At 35.4% G+C, this 23555-nt stretch overlaps 5 protein-coding genes across 5 annotated transcripts; 3 read left to right on the forward strand and 2 right to left on the reverse strand.

The window, feature by feature from the left end:
- The first annotated feature begins 475 nt into the window (after nucleotides 1-475).
- On the forward strand, nucleotides 476-3723 carry LOC105950787 (uncharacterized). The gene is made up of 7 exons (XM_012974153.2): nucleotides 476-1062; nucleotides 1310-1388; nucleotides 1474-1625; nucleotides 2110-2233; nucleotides 2340-2525; nucleotides 2625-2696; nucleotides 2794-3723. The coding sequence occupies exons 1-7, from the start codon at nucleotides 758-760 to the stop codon at nucleotides 3616-3618; spliced, it is 1743 nt and encodes a 580-aa protein (XP_012829607.2). The 5' UTR covers nucleotides 476-757; the 3' UTR covers nucleotides 3619-3723.
- Nucleotides 3724-4027: 304 nt separating this feature from the next.
- LOC105950822 (Tetratricopeptide repeat (TPR)-like superfamily protein) lies at nucleotides 4028-6120 on the reverse strand. Its single transcript, XM_088815788.1, has 2 exons — nucleotides 5882-6120; nucleotides 4028-5762 (listed from the first exon to the last, which is right to left on the reverse strand). The coding sequence occupies exon 2, from the start codon at nucleotides 5688-5690 to the stop codon at nucleotides 4209-4211; it is 1482 nt and encodes a 493-aa protein (XP_088671914.1). The 5' UTR covers nucleotides 5691-5762; nucleotides 5882-6120; the 3' UTR covers nucleotides 4028-4208.
- Nucleotides 6121-7115: 995 nt separating this feature from the next.
- On the reverse strand, nucleotides 7116-8684 carry LOC105950676 (sm-like protein LSM3A). Its single transcript, XM_012974043.2, has 3 exons — nucleotides 8549-8684; nucleotides 7669-7764; nucleotides 7116-7431 (listed from the first exon to the last, which is right to left on the reverse strand). The coding sequence occupies exons 1-3, from the start codon at nucleotides 8663-8665 to the stop codon at nucleotides 7351-7353; spliced, it is 294 nt and encodes a 97-aa protein (XP_012829497.1). The 5' UTR covers nucleotides 8666-8684; the 3' UTR covers nucleotides 7116-7350.
- A 100-nt stretch (nucleotides 8685-8784) lies between these two features.
- Nucleotides 8785-10716, forward strand: LOC105950807 (uncharacterized). The gene is made up of 2 exons (XM_012974173.2): nucleotides 8785-9130; nucleotides 9286-10716. The coding sequence occupies exon 2, from the start codon at nucleotides 9434-9436 to the stop codon at nucleotides 10583-10585; it is 1152 nt and encodes a 383-aa protein (XP_012829627.2). The 5' UTR covers nucleotides 8785-9130; nucleotides 9286-9433; the 3' UTR covers nucleotides 10586-10716.
- Nucleotides 10717-19870: 9154 nt separating this feature from the next.
- On the forward strand, nucleotides 19871-23088 carry LOC105950763 (trihelix transcription factor DF1). Its single transcript, XM_088815789.1, has 2 exons — nucleotides 19871-20232; nucleotides 21000-23088. The coding sequence occupies exons 1-2, from the start codon at nucleotides 19970-19972 to the stop codon at nucleotides 22549-22551; spliced, it is 1815 nt and encodes a 604-aa protein (XP_088671915.1). The 5' UTR covers nucleotides 19871-19969; the 3' UTR covers nucleotides 22552-23088.
- Nucleotides 23089-23555: the final 467 nt, after the last annotated feature.

Genomic DNA, 23555 nt, shown 5'->3' on the forward strand with positions numbered 1-23555 from the left:
TAATTTTTTTTTAATTTTTTTAATAATTATTTAAATTGAGTGGATTGATTTTTTTATACTTTTCAGACATTAGACCAAAATGTGTTAATGTAATTTTTATATATCACATTAATATGCGATGATTCAGGTTGCTCGACTCAATTGCTTATCAAGCCAAATTATTGCACGACCTTTTTAAGCTATATAAATATTCAAATCAACTTGGACAATCATGCATTCGTTCGAATCGATTCGTTTTCGCCCTATTTGCAAGTAAATTAGAAAAAAAAAAAAAAAAAAAAAAAAAAAAAAAAAGAGAGAGAGAGAGAACGCATTTGACATTAAAATTGAATACTCAAATCCTAGGCCCAAACCCATATTACTAAGCTGCTAAGCGGGCCAAACTAATGGCCTAATTAGTATGATAACCCGACCCAGACCGGACAAATTACTATCTTAGTCTTCATTTAGGACTTGCTCAAAACGTCGCCGTATGGAACTCCCTCGTCAACTCTGAAAATATTCCGTTATTATTACTGTTTTAAATTCCATACTACCGTTCTCGATTTTGCATATCAGATATCTCTACACATCAATCTTCTTCATGCTTTCTGTCAATTTCGGGATATTTGTTTACTAAATTCAATTAATTTTTGCATATATATATTGTTTATATATTCGACATCGTGTGTAAGAAAGATGCTGCATTGTATATAGACGAGTCAACGAAAATCCAGTTAGAACCCTAATTGTTCGATCGAGTTCGATTGTTTTTCCAATGGCGGATCAAGAGGAGGAGGATTTCAAATTGGCGCTGAGACTAAGTATGCAGCATCACGATTCGCCGGAGCCGGAGCCGGAGAGGAGCAACTCCGGCGCCGGAAATGAGGCCGCGGATGTGAAATTAAGGGGTTTTGAAGATGAGGGTAAAAGCGAAGGCGCGAGCTTGGAGAAAATTGACGGAGCAAGTGGAATTTCTGAGACGGAGTTATCTTTGACGGAGGCTAATCAGCTCTTCGTGATGATTTTCGGTGACGGAGTTAGTCGGAATGTGCTTGCACAGTGGACTAATCAGGGAATTAGGTAAGAATTTGTATGAACAGTTGATAATTAATTGTCGATTTTTCGTATAATTGAAAGAAGAGGTGGAAAATTTCGGAATCGAGTGTTAATGGGATTATCGATTTGTTGCACTACTTTTAAAGAGCATGTACATGTTTGTGTCTTTATTGGATCTTAGTTAGTTAAGATTTGTTTGCTAGTATAAAAAAACGAGATTCTCGTTGTATCGTCTTGTCTGGCTTGGGTGGTGATTGACTTCCATTTGCAGGTTTAGTGAAGATCCAGAAACTTCAATGGGGCTAGTACAGCACGAAGGTGGGCCGTGTGGCGTGTTGGCTGCTATACAGGTAAGTGTCGAAATGAATGAAGTACATGTTTTTTTATTTTACGGTGTATGTTTTCTGATAATGACGTAATCTGTGGGAATTGCAGGCTTTTGTACTCAAGTATCTTCTATTTGCTCCAGAGGAATCTGATAATGTCGTGCCGAATAATTTGTCAAATTCGGGTACGAGAAAAGTGCCCGAGAATGAATGTTTGGTGACAGATATTTTACAGTCTCTTTCAGAGGAAGAAAAATCGAGGTCATGAATCTTTCTATACTATTTCTTAAAGCTGTTGTGTTTGGTCTTTCCTTAGTGTTAATTTCTCAATCGATATTTGATTTGTGACGTTAGTAAGAGATATCTGGATAACGAATCTATATGCCAATGGCATTTTTTGTAATTTGGCAAGTGCAGATTATATCGTATCTATAGGATTTTTCTTTTGAACATTTCTTGGAGATGTTATTAGATCGATAGTGTAAATCTGCTCGTCAAGTTATATCAAAGTAGTAGTCATTGTCGCATTTCCAACGGAAGAAAATTATCAATCAAATATTCTTTCGAAAACTGCAATTTGCATTACATAATGTCGGTTTTGTACTAAAATGAACTTCTCCATTGATTTAATTCGTAATATTTTAAGTTTATTTATTTGACGAACAGATTCCGTGATTTATTAAAAAATCGAACGATTAACTACTCGTTAGAATTACTGATAGTAATTTCTGCTTCTTCGAAACAGATCTTTGGTTAGGAGTATGAGCGAAATACTCTTTCTATGTGGAAGAAATGAAACAGCAGTAATAGCGTCGTTAAATATTCTCGATTGTGATTTGTTGGAGTCCGAGAAAGTCTCGGTGGATGAGGTGAGTTTTTTTTAGTTTCACGCATTACATGTTATTCTTTTCGGAATTTTGTCGACTTTTTTTTCTCGTTTTTTTTTTCACAATTTATTGGCACTTTATTACACAGGTAATTGCAAAGGCACTTGAAAGTGTTTCTGTTGAATCGGGTTCTGACTTGCAGAAGGTTCTGAGAGTTAGCACGTGCACTTCTCTGTCCAGTGCCGTCCAAAAGCTCGAAAACGGGCTTCCTATTTTCAGAAGCCGCATGGGAGCATTGCTCTTCTTGATTTCCGCATTATTGTCTCGTGGACTGGTAATATATATTTATTCTACTTTTTTCAACTTCCGTTTTCTTGTAAATACATTCTTTAAAAACAAACATCTTACATAGTTACATATTTGCTGCTGTCAGAAAACAGTTCAAGAAGATAGGGACGACCCAAGTCAACCGTTAGTCACCGCTCCATTCGGGCATGCATCGCAGGTCTATAGACACACACACACACAAATTCCATTTTTTCTCGTTTTATTTATGACGATTCGAATGATGTTTGACATTATAAAATCACCAAAAAAATTAGGAAATCGTAAACCTGTTACTTTCCGGGAGTGCAGTTGCTAACGTGTTTGACGGAAATATGGATTTAGGGGGCGGCATGTTTTTAAAGGGCATCTCGACAAACGTAAAGATCGGATTCCTCACTCTATTAGAGTCCCTCAATTATTGCAAAGTCGGTCAATATCTCAAAAACCCGTGTTTTCCGATTTGGGTCGTGGGGAGTGAATCCCACTACACGGTTCTATTCTCACCCGACTCCAAAATCCAAGAGCAAAACGAACTCGAAGAGAGAGAAGCACATATCCGAAGAGCCTTCGATGCTAAAGACGAAAGTGGAGGAGGTGGCTTCGTAAGCATCGAAGGATTCAATCAAGTGATCGAAGAAACGGGCATTAAACTTACCCGCGAGAAAACGGAGCGGCTTTGTGGGACGGGTTTCGCTGTATGGAGCGAATTTTGGAAGGTTCTTTTGGATTTGGACAATAGTTTGGGTGGAATGAAGGATTACGGCACGAGTGGATTAATGAGAGAGAAAGTGTTTGATCTTTACCATTTTAATGGGATAGCTAAATCGATTGGTTCTTCTGGAAACGAGAATAGTTTGATTCAAAGACCTAGGTTGACCAGATTGAGGGTTTCGGTTCCGCCTAAGTGGACATCCGAGGAATTGTCGGCTGATGTGGCGGATAGATATGGCCCGCATTTGGACCAATCCGGAAGCGACAAGTGTACTAGTAGAGTGTCGGAGGTTCGACTTGCTCAACACGCGCCGTTGGTTGATTGTGTAAGGACTAGGTGGTCTGATGCTTTGTGTAACTGGGAAGGTGATGCACCTAGTATTGTCTAAATCTGATTTTGCACCTTATTCTATTTTTTTTGGAAGAGAAATGAAATGTCATTGAATTTATTGTTTCTAGATTTTCTAATTTATTGAAAATTACTTAAATGTAAATTATAACGTTGTTGTACTTGTACTATGGGTGGAAATCGGACAAGTTTTCGGAATTGAAAAAAAATAATTCGAAAAGTTTCGGTTAATAAAAAAAATCGGAAGAATTGAAATTTGGAATTTCGGAAATTAAAGTGCAAAATCTTGATCCAAAATCGAGTACTTACGATTGGAATTGGCGGAACTCGAAATTTCCATTTTTTTTATCACACTATATAAAATACATAATAATATTAATATTATAAATGTAATTTTCAGAAGAAAAAAAATCGGACTTTATAAAATATTTACCAAAACTAAAATCGGATCGGAAATCAGAGTCATGTATTTCGATTTTGTTCCAAAAAAACTCAAAAAAATTGAAAAACAAAATTTCTTGAATTCGGAATGAAAAATATTGTTCCGAAAATCGAAAATTTAGTTCCAATTTCCAAGCGTAACTTGTACCAACCAACATTGATTTTGACAACATAAACTAAAATTAAGAGTCAAGAAACATCCTGTTTAGAAGGAGGCAACAATAACTTTAATCTCTTAACCATATTCTTCAATTCTTCTAATTTCTCCAACTCCAAAACCCTCTCCAACATTTGCATCACTCTCTCACTCACAAGCCTCCCTCTTTCCAGCATTTGCTTCGAGCAATCAAACGCTTCTTCGACTCTCCCGCACGCACAAAGCCCCGTCACAAGTAAATCCAACGCATGGCTATGCGGGCACTGCCCTTTCTTCACCAAATAACCCCACAAATCGAGCCCCAAGTCAACCCTCCGGTTTTGACCGAACAACTTCATCAACATAACAGCCGTATTACTCTTCGGCACAAAATCTCTCTCCACCATCTTCCTGTAAAGTGCTTCAACACCATCAATGCCGTTCGATCTCATTAATCCCATAAACATATTATGGTACGTCACGTTATCGTGTTCCACTTTTCTCGTTTCCATCTCCGCCATTAAAGCTGATGCTGACGTCACATCCTTCGATCTGATGTAAGCGCTCAACAGGGCGTTATAAGCACCGGTATCTGTGTTCAGCGATCTTCTAGAAATTTCCTCGAATAATTCCTTCGCCTTTGCGATATTCCGAGCCAGTCCAGCGCCGTGAATTAACGTGGTTATTGTTTCTAATGTGGGCCCGCAATTTTCTCCTTCCATCTGTTCGAAAAGTCTTAAAGCATCCCCAAAATGCCCTCTTTTACAATAAGCATCGATTCTTATACTATACGTCACGTTGTTCGGCTTAAACCCTCGTATAACCATTTCATGATAGAACAACTCCACTGAAGTAATATCGCCCGATTCTTTAAACCCCAACAATAAAATATTCATGGTTTTGGTGTTGGGTGGGTACTGAGAGTGCATTTTCTGGAAAACGGATCTTGCTTCCTTCATTTGTCTTTGTGTGCAAAAGGCTCGAAGAAGCACGTTAAATTCGTTTGTGCCGAATTTTCTCCGAGGGAATATACTCGTCTGCATCCTCTCGAACGCTTCTAGGGTTTCTTCGTAGGATCGGAATTTAGCTATTCTCGATAACATTATGCTCATTGACTTGAGAGTGAGCAAAGAGGGGTGATCTTTCTTGATTCTTTTTATCAATTCCCATGCTTTGTCGAAGTAGCGCATACGAGTGAGTATATGGAGGGTTTTCTCGAAAGCATCGGAAGTTGGAGTGTAAAGATTGCTGCTGAGGCAATATTTGAAGAGCTCGTAGGCTTTGAGGCCGTTTGAGTGAGCACCAAATAAGTTGCCGAGGATTTTTTCAACGAAAGAAGTTGAGAGGGTAGAGTGGGGAATTTGAGTGTGAAGAGTGAGATGCAGTGGCTGGTCTGGAAAAGGGTGGTCATTTATTATTCGAACAATTCTCTCTATTTCGGTTTTCGTCTCCGTTTTCGTCTTTGTTTCGATCAAAGAACAAAACCAGGCAATGTTCAGCTTCTGTCTGAAATAAATTCTGCTACTGAGAAGCATTGTTTCTTGATATCAAAAATCAATTTTTTACTCCGGTGTGTCAAATATCCCATCAAGGCCGGAGTTTTGAAGCTATCATCGAACCAAAAGAGATTATCAGAGTTTTAAAATAAACAGAGTGACAAAACACAGAATCGAGGCCAAATGATCCAAATTAAAACAAGTAATGTAGGAAGTTAGATTTAGCTCACCTCGATCATCTCCGGTGATTAAACAAACGCAAACGATGCTCTGCTGGGCATTTTATCAAACAGGTAACATGCAGTTGATCTGATGGGTGAAAAACTAGCTGTTTTGGGATTAAATTAACGAGTACTGACTACTAATCCATGCATTACGCGGTAAACCAAGCTAACAATCTTATAAACAGTAATCAACTGTCTTTCGAAATTCTTGTCCAAACTGCTTATTTGATTTTGTCTGTTTTTCTGGGGTGTAATTGGATTTTATACCGATTTATGAGCATGTACTGGGCCGGGTCAATCTCAAACCCGACCCGAGCATAAGCTGTACTAACCTGAAAAAGCCCAATAAAATACAACTAAAAAAGGCCCAAATGATATAAGTTTTTCAAAGAAGCGCATAAAATATTTAATTACGTATACAGTTAAACCTCTATAAATTAATACAGTTGGGACCATTAAAATTTCATTAATTTAGCCAACTATTAACTTATCGACAAATTAATAATTATTAATTTATACATTAATTAATAATTTATTAATTTATGAAATTATTTTTATTATTATTTTCAGTAAATACGTTTTTTGTTAATTTTTTTACGTGTATATTATTCATTGTACCATTAGTTCGTTGCACTATAGAGCCCGTTTAACGAATGAAAGCTTTTAAAGCAGCAATTGTATTGAACAATTTCATGTTGAGTTATGCGCTACACTATAAATTCTAACCATGTTAATAAAAGTGAGACACGAAATTGATAGTAATGTGAGCTTCAACAAGAAACAAACGACAATTAAATTATATTTTATTAAACCTTCATAGATCTATAAAATATGCATTGTACCATGTAATTAAAGTATTGTTTTTATGAATTATTAATTTATATATTATATGAGGCTTCTTAAAATTTTCGAATGTGTATTATCTTATAAATTTAGCGAATTATTAATTACTGTAATTACAAAATAATTAAGCAATGTAAAATTGTAAATTAGATCATTAAGATGAATAATTATTCTAATCAGTTGCTCTGTACTTCCATACTAACCACACCTTGGAATAAAACATCTAGTTTCGTTCGACTAGTTCCGCACAATAGCTAGTAACCCTAGTCGAAATCCAATTCATACTGATTACGATTATCTGGATCTCAATTTAAATAGTAAATGAATAATATTTTTGTTCAAAACTGTCGCTGTTAATGATAAGATCGGACTTAGCAACGAGAATCGGCGCAATATATTTTCAGACAAGAAAATAGTTATGAATTAACTATCGAAGTCCACAATTAGTTCCCGTTGGGTAATAGAAGAAAGCGATTCCTTAGAAAATACATTCCGATTATAAAACTAAACTCACACTCGTAATTGTGTACACAAGAAAATAGGGAGAATACAGAATTACGAAATTACACACTTCGATTAAGTGCTAGAAGAAAAAGAAAAGAAAAGAAAACGATTCTTGATCCTCTATGCGTTTAAGCTGTTCTTAGTGGAGGTGAAACCAAAATAACACCATCTCCTCTGACAAATAGAAACGGCACCGTACGCTTTGTTGTCTGCAATAAAAAAATAACTTATAAGTTACAACAAAAAATCGAAGTTATTTTTTTTATTTTTTATTTCTTTTAGGCTTACTTTGAACATTAGCTTATATTCGATCAATCCAACGTTGAATGCAAATGAAGCTCAAAGTATCTTTTTTACCAGAAACGCAGTCATTATATAGTGAGCCTACTTTATTACATGAATGCAGGTGAAACGAATAAAGCCATAAGAGAAACGTAACAGCGTACCCTGACAATTTCTTCGTAAGTCTCATCGTCAATCTCCACGGTTGTAATAATTTCTTCGACATCACCCAGAATCATATTTAGATGCTGATCGTACGCCTGCAAATTCACGTACAAAAAATGAAATATTAAGTCCAAAAATGACAATCTGTAACAGGGTAGTCAACTATTAAAACATTCAAACGGGTAAAGAAAGCGTAAATGAACAAACATTAGAGAGAATAATTCTACTCGGACTTTGTTCATTACGCACACATGTGTATATTATATACTGTATGCATATACAACATCTGGCGTACTACTGGACAATCAAATTTCATCTATTCAGACAAATCAGAGCTTCTAAACCTAGTCGAACTTTGTTTCAACCTATATGACATAACAACTTCATCGATTCTTCGAAATTCTGTGTCGGAAAATATCAACTGAAATTTGAACACGAATCACTAGTTTGATCTTTCAGACACGTAAGCAAAGTTCAAGTAGGTCTATGATTATTAGTGACATTGAGTTGCGTTTTTAAGTAACTTGCTCGGCTGAAATCGCCAAGTTAAAATGAAACGATCGGTTCCATCGACAAAATAACTCGTAAACAAACTTCAATTGTTAAAAGTTCAGTGACTTATTACTGACAAAACAAATTCCAGCAGGACAGTTCTTAAATTGAGTGGAAAAAATCACTGAGAAAAATAAATAAACGGGAAACCCTAATAGCCCTAACAGGAATTCAATGAATCCCAATGAATGTTAGTTCAACTAAGCCAATGAACAAAACTTTGCCAAACCCTAATTATTTCACCCCAATTACAAATAAAAAATATCTCAAACACAATTGAGAGAGAGAGAGAGAGAGAGAGAGAGAGAGAGAGAGAGATGAACAGACATGAAGCTTGCCACGGAGCTCTCGGTCATGGCGGAGTTTGACGTAGATACGCTCGTCGAGGCTGAGACGAATGAGATCCAACGGTTCCTTCACCGCGCTTTCCTCTTCACTCCCCATTATCAATTCTTCTGAGCTTCGTGTTCCCCAATTCGACGAATCAGATTTCTTCTGCTTAGGGTTTCCACACAGCTCTCAATTGGGGTCGCCGATTTTCAATTCCTAATATTTGGTTTACTTTTTTGAAAAAAAAAAAGAAAAAACAAAGGGGTTTTAAATAGACACGTGGCATGTGATGAGTGGGAGTTGAGAGAACCCACCTGGTGGCATCGAATTGGCCGAATTAGACAACTGCGTCGTTGTTGAAGAAAGACCCTTGGCTTTGTCTGTAGGAAATTCGTGCATTTTTTCAGATCTTCAATTCTACAAATTATTGCTTCTCTCTCACCAACCCATTTCAGACCTAATTTTAGCTTCCACTTCACCTGCTCAAATCCCAACGTATTTAATCTTTCATTTTTTTTTAAATCATTGAATTGGGCAGCTGCAAAAGTGAAGTCCTGATTTGTGTTTCATCAGTTCGACGTAAGTTCTTCATAAAAATCGAATCTTTTTTTAATTTTCTTTGATGGGTAGTTGTTTAATTTTAATTATTGTGTAATCATGGTTGTGGGTTTCTTTCCCAGACTCCGCAAAAGTAGGAGCAGAATACTAATTTTAATTTTGTTGCCCTTTTGCAGTTAGGGTTACTTCCTCTGTCGATTTAGGATTTTAGGGTAATTTGGTTTTCGATTTGGAGAAATTAAACATGGATTTATAGGTATTAATCGGCAAGTTGGATTGCATTTCTTCGTTTGATCGAACGTAAAATCGCGTTTACAGCGAAAAATGGAAGGCGATTTATCGTCGCCAAGTACTATGCGTGGCAACCCTTCCTACGGAGGTTTCGATTTCCATCTCCACAACCCTAACCGTAGACAATCTTCCTCAATAGCCCACCACACGATTCACGAGAATTTCCCGCTCACGATTCGAAGCACTCAAGATTTCGACCAGAGCGTTTACGGCAAATCCGCAAGCGAAGAAGACGAGCCGAGCGTTATAGAAGAGAGAAAAGGCAAGAAATCTTCTGCTTCACCATGGCAGCGTGTGAAATGGACCGATACAATGGTGAGGCTTCTAATCACAGCCGTCTCTTATATAAGCGAGGAAGCTTCTTCGGAACATTCTAGAAGGAACTTATCGAACTTGCAGAAGAAGGGTAAATGGAAGTCGGTTTCGAAAGCCATGGCCGAAAGGGGTCACCTCGTCTCGCCTCAACAGTGTGAGGATAAATTCAACGACCTCAATAAAAGGTACAAGAGGCTGAATGAGATTCTAGGGAGGGGCACTTCTTGCGAAGTTGTTGAAAATCCGGAGCTTTTAGATGTGATGGACCGAATATCGGAAAAAAACAAAGAGGAAGTTAGAAAGATTTTGAGCTCGAAGCATTTGCATTACGAGGAGATGTGTTCTTACCATAACGGGAATAGGTTGCATTTGCCTCACGATTCGGATTTGCAGCGTTCTTTAAAGTTAGCCCTTTTGCCTAAAGATGACTGTGATGGCAATGAGTTTGATGATCTTGACGGGTCGGACGAGAATCGGGTCGTGGATCTGGATCCGGGTCGCGGGCCGGGTAAACGGGTCAAGCATTGCGAGGAGAATCTTGAAGATTTGGGTGTGAAAGATTCTTTGAATTCGCTAGATTGCAATAAAACGTTCGATGAAAATCAAGCGCCGAACGAAGATGCGAATGCTAGTACGTTACGAAAGCAGTGGATGAGTCGTAGGAATGTTCAATTAGAAGAAAAAAGGCTACATATACAAGTGCAGACTTTGGAACTGGAGAAAGAGAGATTTAAATGGCAGAGGTTTTGCAGAAAACAAGATCGAGAATTGGAGATGATGAAAATGGAAATCGAGCGGATGAAATTAGAGAACGAACGAATGGCTTTGGAGCTAAGGCGGAAAGAAATGGGTATTATCGACAACAATTAATTTCGCATTCGTTTATAGCATTTTAGAATATAGCTATTTTAGAAATCGCATGCTAGAATGGATTTTCTGTCGATTTACGGTTGTAAAACTCGCTTTCGTTATTTATAACCTAAAGGCTTCATTTTTACGAATTTGTGTTTTCCCGTATTGTCTTCGATGTTTCGATTCTTGATTCTTACAGGCTTTATGTGTTCTCTTCTATGTTTCGATTCTTGATTCTTACAGGGTGTAAGTAGTTTGTAGTATGTTTCCCAGGTTTACAGAAATTCTTAATAATTGCCAAATTTATAAATATCGTTTTATGTATTTAAATTAGAATTGTTTAATGCAAGAAAAAAATCATTATATTACACTACAAGAAAGTGTATAGAAAAGGGTATTTTGGGTTGTCTGAATCATATCAGTGTGCAAGACTTTCTATATTTAGTTACATATAAGATTGAACAAATTGGGTATTATCCTAAAAACTGCATATTATGTTGTGATAACGATGTTTTTTTTTATTAATTTATAATTATTTTAGGGGATTGTGGTTGGCTGATACACTGTAATGTATTATTGTTGCAGATAAATCACTTTTTCTGAAAAAGTTAAATTTAATCTGTTAAAAAAGTTACAAATGACTTTAGAGCTCTTTTGGGTTATTTATTGCAATTCTGTGAATAATAATAATAAATTGTTGGGAAAGCAGAAAAGCTTATCCATATGTGACTCGGACCACCAAATGTGACATATGAATGTAACAAAGTTAATTAGATACATATATACATATTGTGAAATAGACATCAAACCAATCTCTCTCTCTCTCTCTCTCTCTCTCTCTCTCTCTCTCTCTCAGACAACAGTTGGTGGGCTGTAATTTGGTGGCATATGGAATCTGAGCATCGATTTTACAAAGAGTGCTGATTTTGGGCTTTTTAGAGTGCTTCAATTTGGTCCATAGGGGCCCTAAACACAATCACCTTTTTACAAGCACTAATCTTTTTTTAATGGACCCCCATTATTTTTATTTTCTAGTTTTAGGGTAAATTACAATCACTCCATGTAAAAAAAACCATTTATTGTTTCATAATTACATTCACTTCGCTGTAATTTGTAGATTTTCTAGGTAAACATCATTTTGTAGAGGATGGATGTAAGAAATTTACAAATTACATGGGGTTGGATGTAGTTTTTCAAAAAAGAAGGGGGTTTTTGTAATTACACTTTATCTTAGGAGGTTGTTGTAATCCCCCCTCATTTTTATTTATCATTATTATTATTCGTAGTATTATTATAGGGCAAATTACGGCCAGCCCTGAGTTATGGTCAAATTACGAAAATCCTCCTCCTATTTGGGTAATTACAGCCACCCCCTAAACTATGTATTATCTTACGAAAATACCCCTGCAGAGGTAAATTTAAGGGATGTTAAATCTGTAAAACCGAACCGAAATTTCGGTACGCCAACATTTCATACCGTTTACCGAACTGAGTTTACGATTAAGTTCGATAAATAACCGAATTACATAAAATTTATGTAAAAATATTTAAAAGGAGGGGTGGTTGTAATTACCAAACAAAAAAGGTTTTTTTTTCGCAATTTGACCATACCTTAGGGGTCTCCGTAATTTGCCCTATTATTATACTTCAAAAGAGTTGCTCCATTCCTTTTCTCTTTATACTTTGCTTCTTTTTCAGATGATGTGCCCTCACTTTCTGAATTCATGCTCTTTATTTTCCTCCTTTTTTACACACACACGTGTCAATTGGAACATTTTCCGAGTTTCACTCGATCTGATCAAAATTCTCGCTTTCGGAACTGTTTTTCATTCGGTTTGTATCGAAATAATTGGAACACATAATAGATTCTAACTTTCGATTTTTTTTTAAAAAAAATTCGATTCCAATAAGTTCCGATATGAAAAAATCCAATTTCAGAACAAGTTTTTCATTCCGGTTCTCGTTTGCGGTTAAAAGTGTCGTATCCTTTGTTACAGTTAAGATAGCGTGTTTCGATACACTGACAAAGCTTTTGCTTCATACTTGTTAACAATTAGATATTCACACAGCATAAATACAAGTTGCTTTTGGTTTAAGTAATATTAATCTTTCAAAACTAATCTAATTAAGCAGCTAATTAAATAGAGTAGGTAATGAATGAATGAATGAATGAATGAAGTTGCCTAGCTGTATTTAATTTCCAACCTAAGCTAATATACATATACATATATATAAATATATATATCATAAAAACCCTAGCTGGCTGTAACGGTTACACAGTTTGCATGTGGATTACATGATGGGTTTTGGCTGCATGCACGTTCACATGCCCATGTTTTTCGTATTAATTAATTAATTAATTATTATTATTATTAATTACTACTAATTACTTGATTAGCAAAATCTTTATCACTCATACATATATGTTTCATCTAAATTGTAATCTCTCCTTTTTTCATCAGTGCGCAATTAGGTCATCTCCACATGCAGATTACTGTTGCTTTTTTCATTAATTACTCCGAATTAACGTTGTTTATTTCTCTATATCCACACACACACACACACTTGTAATCATTTATTTTCTTCTGGATATCCTTAATTAGTTACGTGCATTATATATATTTGATCAATCTTGTATATCAATATATTTAATTTAGCAGTCGGATGCAATCTTTTTATTTATTTATTTATTATTATTATTATATTAATTGTAGATTTTTTTTCGCAATTTTAATGTATTCATGATTAGGTAATTAAACAAAAGTTCATTAACAAGAAATATCATATAAGTTAATATTAATTGAAAGATCCATATTATTATTATATTTGTTATATTATTATGTTATCATGTAAAGTGACAAAGAATATTTTTTTTCTGCATGTACGAATTATGATGTAAAAAATAAAAAAATGTAAAAAAAAAAAAAAAGAAAAAGAGGAAATATATCCCAAAAAACAGTTAAATAATAAAAATATATACTTGAAAAATACAATAATCCCACTTTTGGTGGGTGGTAATAATAATTGGCTAATGCCAGATAAATCGGAAAAAAAGGTTATTTCCACATGGATACCACATGATTTATGTCTATAATCACATGCCTACCATGTTCATTAATTAATCCTTTGTGTATATGTAACTTATTTTGATTTTTTTACTAAGGTATGTGATATTACCAAATTACCCTTCCAAAAATTAAATACGTTTTCCACTACTTGTGAGGAATTTAGAAGTAATAAGTCCCAATATGAAAAAAGGAACATATATATATTGGAAAATCGGTAACTTACATTCTATGTAAAACAAAAAAGAATTTATTCGAAGCGACAAGTAATTTAAAACATGGATGCTTGTTAACTAATTGATGAGATCACTTTAAATAATGATTTAATTACCTTTTTATAATTACTAGAATAAAAATAAAGTAACTTTACTTACACGTGTAAGCATATTGACATACAAGAAATATCAAACATGTATAACAATAAATATTTAGCCAATTTCCAATAATTTGCATGTGGCATGTTTAGATACTTTCTACCTATTTTTGGTGACAGAAATGTAATTTTGAAAAGGAGAGGAGTGGGTGTAGTAATTTAAGCATGTTTTTTTTTTTTATAAAAGTGCCCACTATTTTATTATGCGGAATTAAAAAGATTATTGCACTTCTGATATTGGGTTTTTGAAATTCGATTATATAGCCACAAAACATAATTAATCAAATAGTCAAGAAAATTAAATAATTAAATTACTTAGAGAAGATATTCCAATTTACAATCCCGGAATAATGAATTATTGTCAAATTACGGATGTTGACGTTCCATCGTAATCCAACTCACGGCACTTATTTATTTCAAATCTAGTAAAATAAAATAATGGGTTAATTATGAAAACCTCCTCGAACTTAGGTTAAATTACGAAACATGCCACCAATCTATCCGTAATTATCAAAATCCCCCAAAATTTGTTTATGTCTTGCACCGACCTCCTTATTGCGTGATTTCTCACGGATTCTTTTTATTTCAGGAATTTTTCCGAAAAATGTCGATTCTACCTCTAAGAACAATCTCTTAAATACCTTCTACAAGAACCTCATTATCTGCAACATGACATTGCAATGTCACAACACTTTCTCGATTGCTAGTATAAACCATGATAGCATACATAGGCATTTTTAAACATTTGTGCATAGCTACCTTCAATATCTTCTATGTTTGTAGGAGTAGAATCGGTATTTGAGAAATATTCTCCTGTATAAAAAGTATTCCATAAAAAAATCACATTGTAAAGAGTCGGTGTAAGACGGAAATAAACGCTGGGGGGATTTTCATAATTACGAATAGGTGGGGGTATTTTTCATAATTTAACCTAAGTTCAAGAAAGTTTTGTAATTTACCCTAGTAAAATGAAATCGGTTTGTGATGTGGTACGGTTCCACGTCACGTTTTACAATTCTTCCCTCGCACTTCTTAATCCCTCTCGTGGGCACTATCTGCATCACAAAAAGTCGTTAGGGCGTCGGGATTGGTCCCGGCAAAAACCCTCTGACGCTCAAGTCAACTTTGTATGATAGAAGAATTTAGAGAATTCAAAAGACTGCTCGGGAGTTATGAATTATGTACATTTGACTGTGAAGTTTCCGGTTATTTATATATAGACATATAATTTCATGGACCTGAACCGCTTGAGGCGACTTGCGCCTAACTATTTAAATCATGGTCAGTTTGGGCTTCAGCCAAGTTAAACTTGTATATTTAGTTAATTTAAACTTGATTTGTGTGTCTCTATGAACTTATTGACGTGAGCCTTTCGGCGTGGGCATATCGGGTTGATTAGTAATTAATCGTAGTTTTTTATTCACCTTTGTCTAAGAAAGCAAATCATACCAGCTGGCATAATTTGTGTTAAGAAATCAGAATTCTATAATTATAAATCTAAATAAAAAATGTTTATTTATTGCAAGAATCTATCTGACGAGAATTAAATAAAACCCAATTGGCCCCTGTAATTATTTGAATTAAATATTTTTTTTTTTGGGATCAACATTTTTACAGCCATGATCTCTACATTATAATAGTAAAAGGGGGGTACCACATTATCATGTACTGTACCACTATTTTCTGGAGCATTCAATATCAACACCTATATTCTTAATTTTGAATTTAAATATCTTAGTAATATATTTCAAATTTGAAAAAAAAAAAAAAGAAAAAAAAATTTGTGGCGGCAAAAAGAAAATTATATATATGTATTTTGACTGTTCAAGAAAGCAAAGTATTAGATGCATCATGCATTGGAAAAAGTAAATATACCAAAAAAATAAAAAATAAGATATTAACAAGTAATTTATACGGTGGTTGAATATACTATTCCACACAATGAATTATTTATTTATATAAAATATAGATTAAATGATTAATCAATCAATTTAGAGAGAGAAAAAATAGGTAGATGTGAGTAGTCATGTTCTCATAATAAATTACGTACAATTAACCTCAAAATGTAGACAAATATCAGCGGTGCCAATTGCGCCTTTGATGTTTACCTACCTTACTTCTCCACCCCTCAACCTCTTCTCCTTTTACTAAAATACCCTTCTTCTTGCCTTTACAACTTCATTTTTCTCTTGACCAATATACCCTTGATGACATAGGATTGTAAAAATATGTTTACAAGTTACTTAGTTGATGGAGTAAGAATAGTTCGATATTTACCCCCTTATTAATATGCTTTCTAGGTCGAGCTCATCGCACATAACTTATCCAGTTCAATTGTGTAATTTGCAGATAATTGTATGAAAACGAGGTTTGCTCGGTGAATGCATACGGTTTCAACTTTCAAATTTATTTGTAAACTGTATTATAATACGTAATTTTTTTTTTATTTTTTTTTTTGCATTTAATGGCTTATTAATTAATGGGTCCATCGTTTTTCATTATTTGTGGGATTATGATGGTCCACTTCTAAGGTAGTTTTCATTTTACTTAATTTTTTTTGGGGTGGGGTGGATAAGTTTGTCATTGTTGACAATTTGAATATAATAATAATATATATAATGATCAAATTATTCGAAGTTTGAACTTATGCACTCAATAATACCGTTAAATACATTTTATAATTGTATTTTGGTGACAAGATGTTCATCATATCCTATGCAATATGCATTCAATAATTCCGTTAATACGATAATTATAGATGAAGTAAATTACAACCACCCCTGAGGTATGATCAATTTACAAAAAAAACTCATCTTATTTGGATAATTATATCTACTCCTCAACTATGATTTTTTCTTACACCTCCATCCTTATGGTGTTAAATTCAACATAATCATCTAGATTTCGTGAAATGTGTGCTCTAGTTTGTACTTGTTTTGTGTCAAAATCCAATTTCTGATGCACCAGAATCTGATATATACAAGCCAAAAAACACATATTATGATCATCTTGCTTCAAAATGTAGAGTTCGAACAGGATAAAACGGGTAAAAATGATAATATTCTATATAATTTCGAAGATTCCACTAAATTTGAAACTGCAAGGGTGGACGTGTAAGAAGATTTATAGTTGAGGGGTGGTTGTAATTACTCAAACAATAGGGAGGTTTTGTAATTCGGCCATACCTCAGGGGTGGTTGTAATTTACCCTATTTCATATACTGAGTTTAGTTAAATTTGTATTATTCCACCGTTAGTGGAGCTAAGATCCTACGTACGAGGGGCCAAATGCAATAAAAATATTACGAGTGGCCGATTATGCTTTTAAGTTAGTCCAATATGGTTTACATGCATTTCTCTTATAATCTGAGTTAGTGCACGAGAACGAATGTTTACTCTCAATGCACTTATATGGTTGGTTGTTTATTTTACTTTAAATTAAAAAATAGAAAACACATCATACTTCCTATTTCTAAAAGAATAACATGGTAGCCACTAAAGAGAAAGTAGACAACATCAAAGATTAAACAAGTATTGTAGAGTAATTACCTGGAAAGAGAAAGTAGAAATATATTACATACACATTCTATTTCGATAAATTAATAATATTGTTTAAATAAATTTTTTTTCCGATCCCTACTCAAGGACGACGTGTTCAAAATATGTCCTTAAATAAATAGAATTTTGTTGATCTCAACTGTATTAATTTATAGAGATATAAATGTAATTGCACATACAATATGGAAACAAAAATCAAAATTTAACATGTACATATAGTACTCCGGTGAACTTAGCTTCATCGGATTATATATTCTAACTATATAGATCAATACTAATTTACAAAAAGTTTATGTGTGTGTGATTGTGAGTAAATAAAAAAAATAAAAAATTACATGTAGTATTTTACATCTACAAGACCAATATATAGATAATTAAGTACATAATTAATTAAGGGGCTAATTCTTGAGAATTTTCTAATGATGAAATATAATGAGATGAAATACTCCATATATACCATTTATTAGGGTAGGTTGCAACCTAACAGAAATTGGCCACAATTTACTTCTATTCATAAATGTCTTTGCCTAATAATATGGCCTACATCTAATTAGTTTAATTCACTCATGGATCCCACCCTTAAAAATGACATTTTCCAAGCTACAATTAATTACTATAAAAAAAAAAAAATCAAATCCCCTCTTCATAAGTCGTAACAATTAGAGGTCCAAATTACGCCGAACAAACCAGGTATCACAAACTCGAATTAAAACTCTTTTCACTACATCAATTTATTCACTCTTATTTTACCTTTAACTATTTATTTACAGTGGTACTTATCGATTTTTTTATATGGTAGGGGTATTTTGGTCAAACGACACTGAGAATCCCGTTTGCAAAAGCATATCCCTAATCAATGATCCGATGATTGATTAGAAAAATAAAAAATAATAATAATAATAATAAAACATCGATGATTAGAAAAGGTCAATGGTCACTCGAGGGGCAATTCGGTCATTTGAGTAAGAAAAAAAAAGAACCACAGAGTTTGAGCCGAAGAAGATAGCCACTGAAATCCAAAACGCCCAGAAAAGCAAAGGTGACCTACATGGGCCGGCATTTAACTATATTTAGCTGCACATACAAATACCAATTTATTATCACCATCGTCGCCATATGCCACCCCCCACCCCCACCCCCCTAAATAAATACATTTATTTATTTACTCTAATAAAAATACATACACCTATACATACACATACACGAGACATGCTACGCTTCTAATATATCGGATATTATAATATTAGTCCTTTATATCGGTTTATTTAGAAAATTAGTCCTTTAAGTTGTCATATTTCATGTTTACATGCAATAACTTTATTAAAAAAATTAGTTTTTTGTTCCTATTTCACTGGTATTTTTAGTTTTATGACTTACAAACAAATTTAGGGCAAATTACGGTCACCCCCTGATGTATGGTAAAATTACGAAAAAATCCTCTTATTTGGGTATAATTACAGTCACCCCTCCTTTTAAATATTTGTACTTAAAATTTATGTAGTTCGGTTATTTACCAAACCAAATTGTATATTCAGTTCTGTAGACGGTATGAAATGTTGGCATACCGAAATTTCGGTTTGGTTTTTACCGATTTAACATCCCTAAATTTACCTTTGAAAGGGTATTTTTGTAAGATAATACATAATTGAGGGGGTGACTGTAATTACCCAAACAGAAGGGGGGTTTTCGTAATTTGACTATAACTCATGGGTGGCCGTAATTTGCCCAACAAATTTAACTTGTCCTAATAAATTTTGATCTCGTAAAAGACGGGTTTACAAATGGAGTTTGAGAATGAAATTCAAGCGAATAAGCCCGAAATTTTTGAATTTGCAAAATTATTGTGCATACAATTGAAATATGACAATTTTATGGGTTTATATATTCAATAAATTAATACAGAGGACCAAAATTGCAATTTTCACAAATACACATTGTGTGTGTGTGTGCATGTTGTAGATAGAGAATTTTTAATTTTTTTACCCTAATTTCAAGGTGATAGCTCTATATATAAAAATAGGAAATGAAACTTTTCTTAATTACTAGAGAGAGAGAGAGAGAGAGAGAGAGAGAGAGAGAGAGAGAGAGGGGGTAGAGAGAGAAAGATTCCTGAGCTGAAAAGGAAAATGAAAAATAACAGCAATTATTTAAATTAAAAAAATAAATATATTTAAAGAAGTGTGAGATTGACAGACAGATCCCCACCGAAATAAAAATTAAATAAATTCACCACAGCACCTTCCCTATCTTCATAAAACCCACATAATTCACCCCATCCTTTTTTCCTTTTTTTTGTTATATATATATATATAAAATTTATTTATTTATTTATTTTATTCTGATCTGGTAATTGCTGCCAGAGCAAAAGAGAGGTGCTGCTAGCTGGAAGGACCAGTACTCTCCACACATGATGCTCGGCGTTTCAGGCGGCGCCGCCGCTGCGGAGGCGGTGGAAGCACACGAGAGCGGCGGCGCTAGCGGTGGCAGCGGCTCCAGCTCGGTTCCAGGCGGTGCTATTGAAGATAGTGAGAGAAGTGGCGGCGGCGGCGGAGGCGGCGGAAACCGGTGGCCGAGGCAGGAAACATTGGCTTTGCTGAAAATTCGATCTGATATGGATGTTGCTTTTAGAGATGCGAGTCTTAAAGGTCCATTATGGGATGAAGTTTCCAGGTAATTCAATTTATTTTATTATTAAATTTCTGAAAAAACACAGTTACACACAGTAGAGGTGTGTATATAGCTGGCGGAGATGATTTCACAAATGAACAATTTCTTCAATTTTCTGCAGAAAAAAACAAAACAAAACAAAAAAAAAGGATCGTAATTTCATTGAATTGTTGCTTTTTTTTTTTATTAAAAATTGAGCAGCTTTTTCGAGGAATATAATTTATGTTCCGGGCTTTCGCCCTTCAGTTATTGTTTGTTTTTGTCACTTTGTTGCTAATTTTAGCCAAACGAAATTAAATTTAAATAAAAAGGAAAAGATGTACGAATACAATGATGAAATTCTTATTTCTTTCAACCTGAATTCATCTCAGTTTCCCGATTTGTCTAGAAATTACAGAAATATCTTTTCCAGAAAAAGAAAAGTTCTTCACACTTGAATATGTTTTTGGGACCATAAGTAATTTTTATTTATTTTTTATTTATTTAATTTATAAAAAAAAATTGTAAAATGTTTTGTTTGAACACTTCATGATTTGGCTTTTCCCACCGCTTTGAGTTATTTTTGTTATTTTTTATTTTAATTGTTGTTGAATCAGTGCAGTTAATTTCATGCCTTTATTTTATGTGTTGAAATTTGAATGTTCATTCATCAATCACCATTAGTAATACTAAACATTAGTCTTATTGAATTAATTAGTTAATTAATACAAAGAGCTGTATTATCAAATCAGAAAAACAAATGGAGTGTGTTTGTTTCTTTATTTTATCAGGAAAATGGCGGAGCTCGGATTCCAACGACACCCGAAGAAATGCAAAGAGAAGTTCGAAAACGTGTACAAGTACCATAAACGAACAAAAGACGGCCGATCGACGAAACCCGACGGCAAAAGCTACCGTTTCTTCGACCAATTAGAAGCTCTCGAAAACACCCCTCCCAATTCGATATCATTCACCCCTCCACCTCCACCGCCACGTCCTCAGCCTCCCGCCGCCATGGCAGTGGCGGCTCCGGCGAACGGAACTCCGAATATCGTACCAATGCCGTCGATTAGTCCAACCCCTTTGAGTATAGTCCACCCTAATAACACACAAAAAACCCCAATAAATAATCCTTCTTCATTTCAGCCAATGCTATCTCAATTACCACCACCGCTACAACATCCACAAAGCAACTTTCAACCCTCGTCGCATCCTTACAACAACGTACCCACCGGCCAGCTGTTGAATTCGACGTCTTCTTCTTCATCCACTTCGTCCGACGAGGATATAATACAAAGGCGGAGGGGTAAAAAGAGGAAATGGAAGGATTACTTCGAGAGGCTAATGAAAGATGTCGTCCACAAGCAAGAGGAACTTCAGAAGAAATTCTTGGAGGCGTTGGAAAAGCGCGAGAGGGACCGAATGGCGAGGGACGAGGCTTGGAGGGTTCAAGAAACTGCCAGGATCAACCGCGAGCACGAACTCCTCCTCCACGAGCGGTCCATCTCCGCCGCCAAGGACGCGGCGGTGATCGCCTTCCTCCAGAAGGCAACTCACTCAGACGACCGAGCCCCTCCGGAAAATAACCCGCCGCCACCGCAACAACCTCCTCCGCGGCGGCAGCAACCTCCGGCTATGCCGCCGCCGCCGCCAGCGGCGGTGGCGGCGCCGGTACAACAAGCAGGCCCGCTCGTCGTAGTGCCGACGGAGCAAGCGGGCCCGCTTGAAGTGGCGGTTATACCGAGTGGTGGAGGGAGCGCGTCGAGATGGCCGAAAGCAGAAGTGGAAGCTCTGATCAATCTGCGAACGAGGTTGGACTTAAAGTACATGGAAAACGGGCCGAAGGGCCCGCTTTGGGAGGAGATATCGGCGGAGATGGGGAAGATAGGGTACAAGAGGAGCTCGAAGAGATGCAAGGAGAAGTGGGAGAATATAAATAAGTATTTCAAGAAAGTGAAGGAGAGCAACAAGAGGAGGCCCGAAGATTCGAAGACGTGCCCATACTTTCACCAGCTCGAGGCTATATATAAAGAGAGGGCGAATCATAGTAGTAGTGGTAATAATAATCATGGCCCGTCGTCTTTCGAACCCGAAAGCCCGATGATGCCTATAATGGCCCGGCCCGAACAGCAATGGCCTCTCTCTCAACAGCAACTGGAAAAGCATGATTCTGTATTGATAATGCATGGGCATGATCAAGACGGAAGTGAAAACAACGAACACGAGGAAGAAGATGACGAGGAGGAGGAGGAGGAAGAAGACGAAGGTGGTGGTGCCGGCGGCGGTTATGAGATAATGGTGAACAAGCAGCAGCCATCTTCGGTGGCAAACACGGCGGAGTAGTGGAGAGAGAGAGAGAGAGAGAGAGAGAGAGAGAGAGAGAGAGAGAGAGAGAGAGAGAGAGAGAGAGAGAGAGAGAGAGAGAGAGAGAGAGAGAGAGAGAGAGAGAGAGGGTTTTAAAAATGGGGGCAAGTGGGGGCTGAGAAAACGGGGGTGGAATTTGAAGATGCTGTCAGAGGTGGGGCGGAGGAGATAAGTGGGTCAGTAAAACGGGCTGGCAGTTGGCAGTCAGATGTGGTGGTGGTGGGTGGTGGGGTGGTGGCGGTAAAAAATATTTGAAACACAGTTAAAAAAATATAACGGTGGTTCTGTAAGATTATTACAATTGTGCTAGTTTTTTTTTTTTAAGTTTTTTTTTATAATTTATTTATTATTTTGGGAATAAATAAATAAATTGAGGGGGGTGGAAATGGAATAGAGGGCTTTTCAGTAAGAGGAGCTAATAAGGGGTAGTATTGTACTTTTTTTTTTTTCTTTTTTACCTTTCTTTGTGGAGTGTAAATTTCCTGTGAATTTATTTTTTTAATTAATTTTTTATTTTGTTGGGGGTGCATGTGTAAAGATTATAGCCTGATGTTTGTCATTTAATATTTTGCCAACATTTACATTTATGTCCCTAATAATTAGCCGTGCAATTCGGTCATGTTCAACTCGTGGGATTAACTATTAACAATCTTGATTTGACTTAACTGCACGGAAAACTCTAATTCTAAACAAGTACATTGAGTGAAATACATGCACGGGCAAATTACCACACATGAGGGATAACCAAATTAAAAAAGAACATCTCTTGTTAGGGTAATTACAACCATCCACCTCCCATTTTAAATATATATAAATAAAATTATGATATTCGGTTATTTACCGAATCAAATTGTATATTCAGTTCGATAAATGGTATGAAATGTTGTTATACCGAAATTTAAAATCTCCAAATTTACCTCTTGAGGGGTATTTTAATAAGATAATACATAGTTGTGGAGGTGGTTGTAGTTATTCAAACATAA

The sequence above is a fragment of the Erythranthe guttata genome, chromosome 3 (assembly GCF_056151865.1).
Source record: "Erythranthe guttata isolate IM_541 chromosome 3, IM_541, whole genome shotgun sequence".
In the NCBI taxonomy this organism is placed as follows: domain Eukaryota; kingdom Viridiplantae; phylum Streptophyta; class Magnoliopsida; order Lamiales; family Phrymaceae; genus Erythranthe; species Erythranthe guttata.

What these genes read in the sequence shown, in the direction of transcription:
- LOC105950676 (XM_012974043.2), bottom strand. Translation starts at nt 8,665, where the DNA reads ATGGGGAGTGAAGAGGAAAGCGCGGTGAAGGAACCGTTGGATCTCATT. An exon ending in AGCTCCGTGGCAAGCTTCAT is followed by an intron (nt 7,765 to 8,548) that starts GTCTGTTCATCT and finishes GTGAATTTGCAG; the next exon opens with GCGTACGATCAGCATCTAAA. An exon ending in CTTACGAAGAAATTGTCAGG is followed by an intron (nt 7,432 to 7,668) that starts GTACGCTGTTAC and finishes TTTTTATTGCAG; the next exon opens with ACAACAAAGCGTACGGTGCC.
- LOC105950807 (XM_012974173.2), top strand. Translation starts at nt 9,434, where the DNA reads ATGGAAGGCGATTTATCGTCGCCAAGTACTATGCGTGGCAACCCTTCC.
- LOC105950822 (XM_088815788.1), bottom strand. Translation starts at nt 5,690, where the DNA reads ATGCTTCTCAGTAGCAGAATTTATTTCAGACAGAAGCTGAACATTGCC.
- LOC105950787 (XM_012974153.2), top strand. Translation starts at nt 758, where the DNA reads ATGGCGGATCAAGAGGAGGAGGATTTCAAATTGGCGCTGAGACTAAGT. An exon ending in TGGACTAATCAGGGAATTAG is followed by an intron (nt 1,063 to 1,309) that starts GTAAGAATTTGT and finishes TTCCATTTGCAG; the next exon opens with GTTTAGTGAAGATCCAGAAA. An exon ending in GCGTGTTGGCTGCTATACAG is followed by an intron (nt 1,389 to 1,473) that starts GTAAGTGTCGAA and finishes TGGGAATTGCAG; the next exon opens with GCTTTTGTACTCAAGTATCT.
- LOC105950763 (XM_088815789.1), top strand. Translation starts at nt 19,970, where the DNA reads ATGATGCTCGGCGTTTCAGGCGGCGCCGCCGCTGCGGAGGCGGTGGAA. An exon ending in TTATGGGATGAAGTTTCCAG is followed by an intron (nt 20,233 to 20,999) that starts GTAATTCAATTT and finishes TTATTTTATCAG; the next exon opens with GAAAATGGCGGAGCTCGGAT.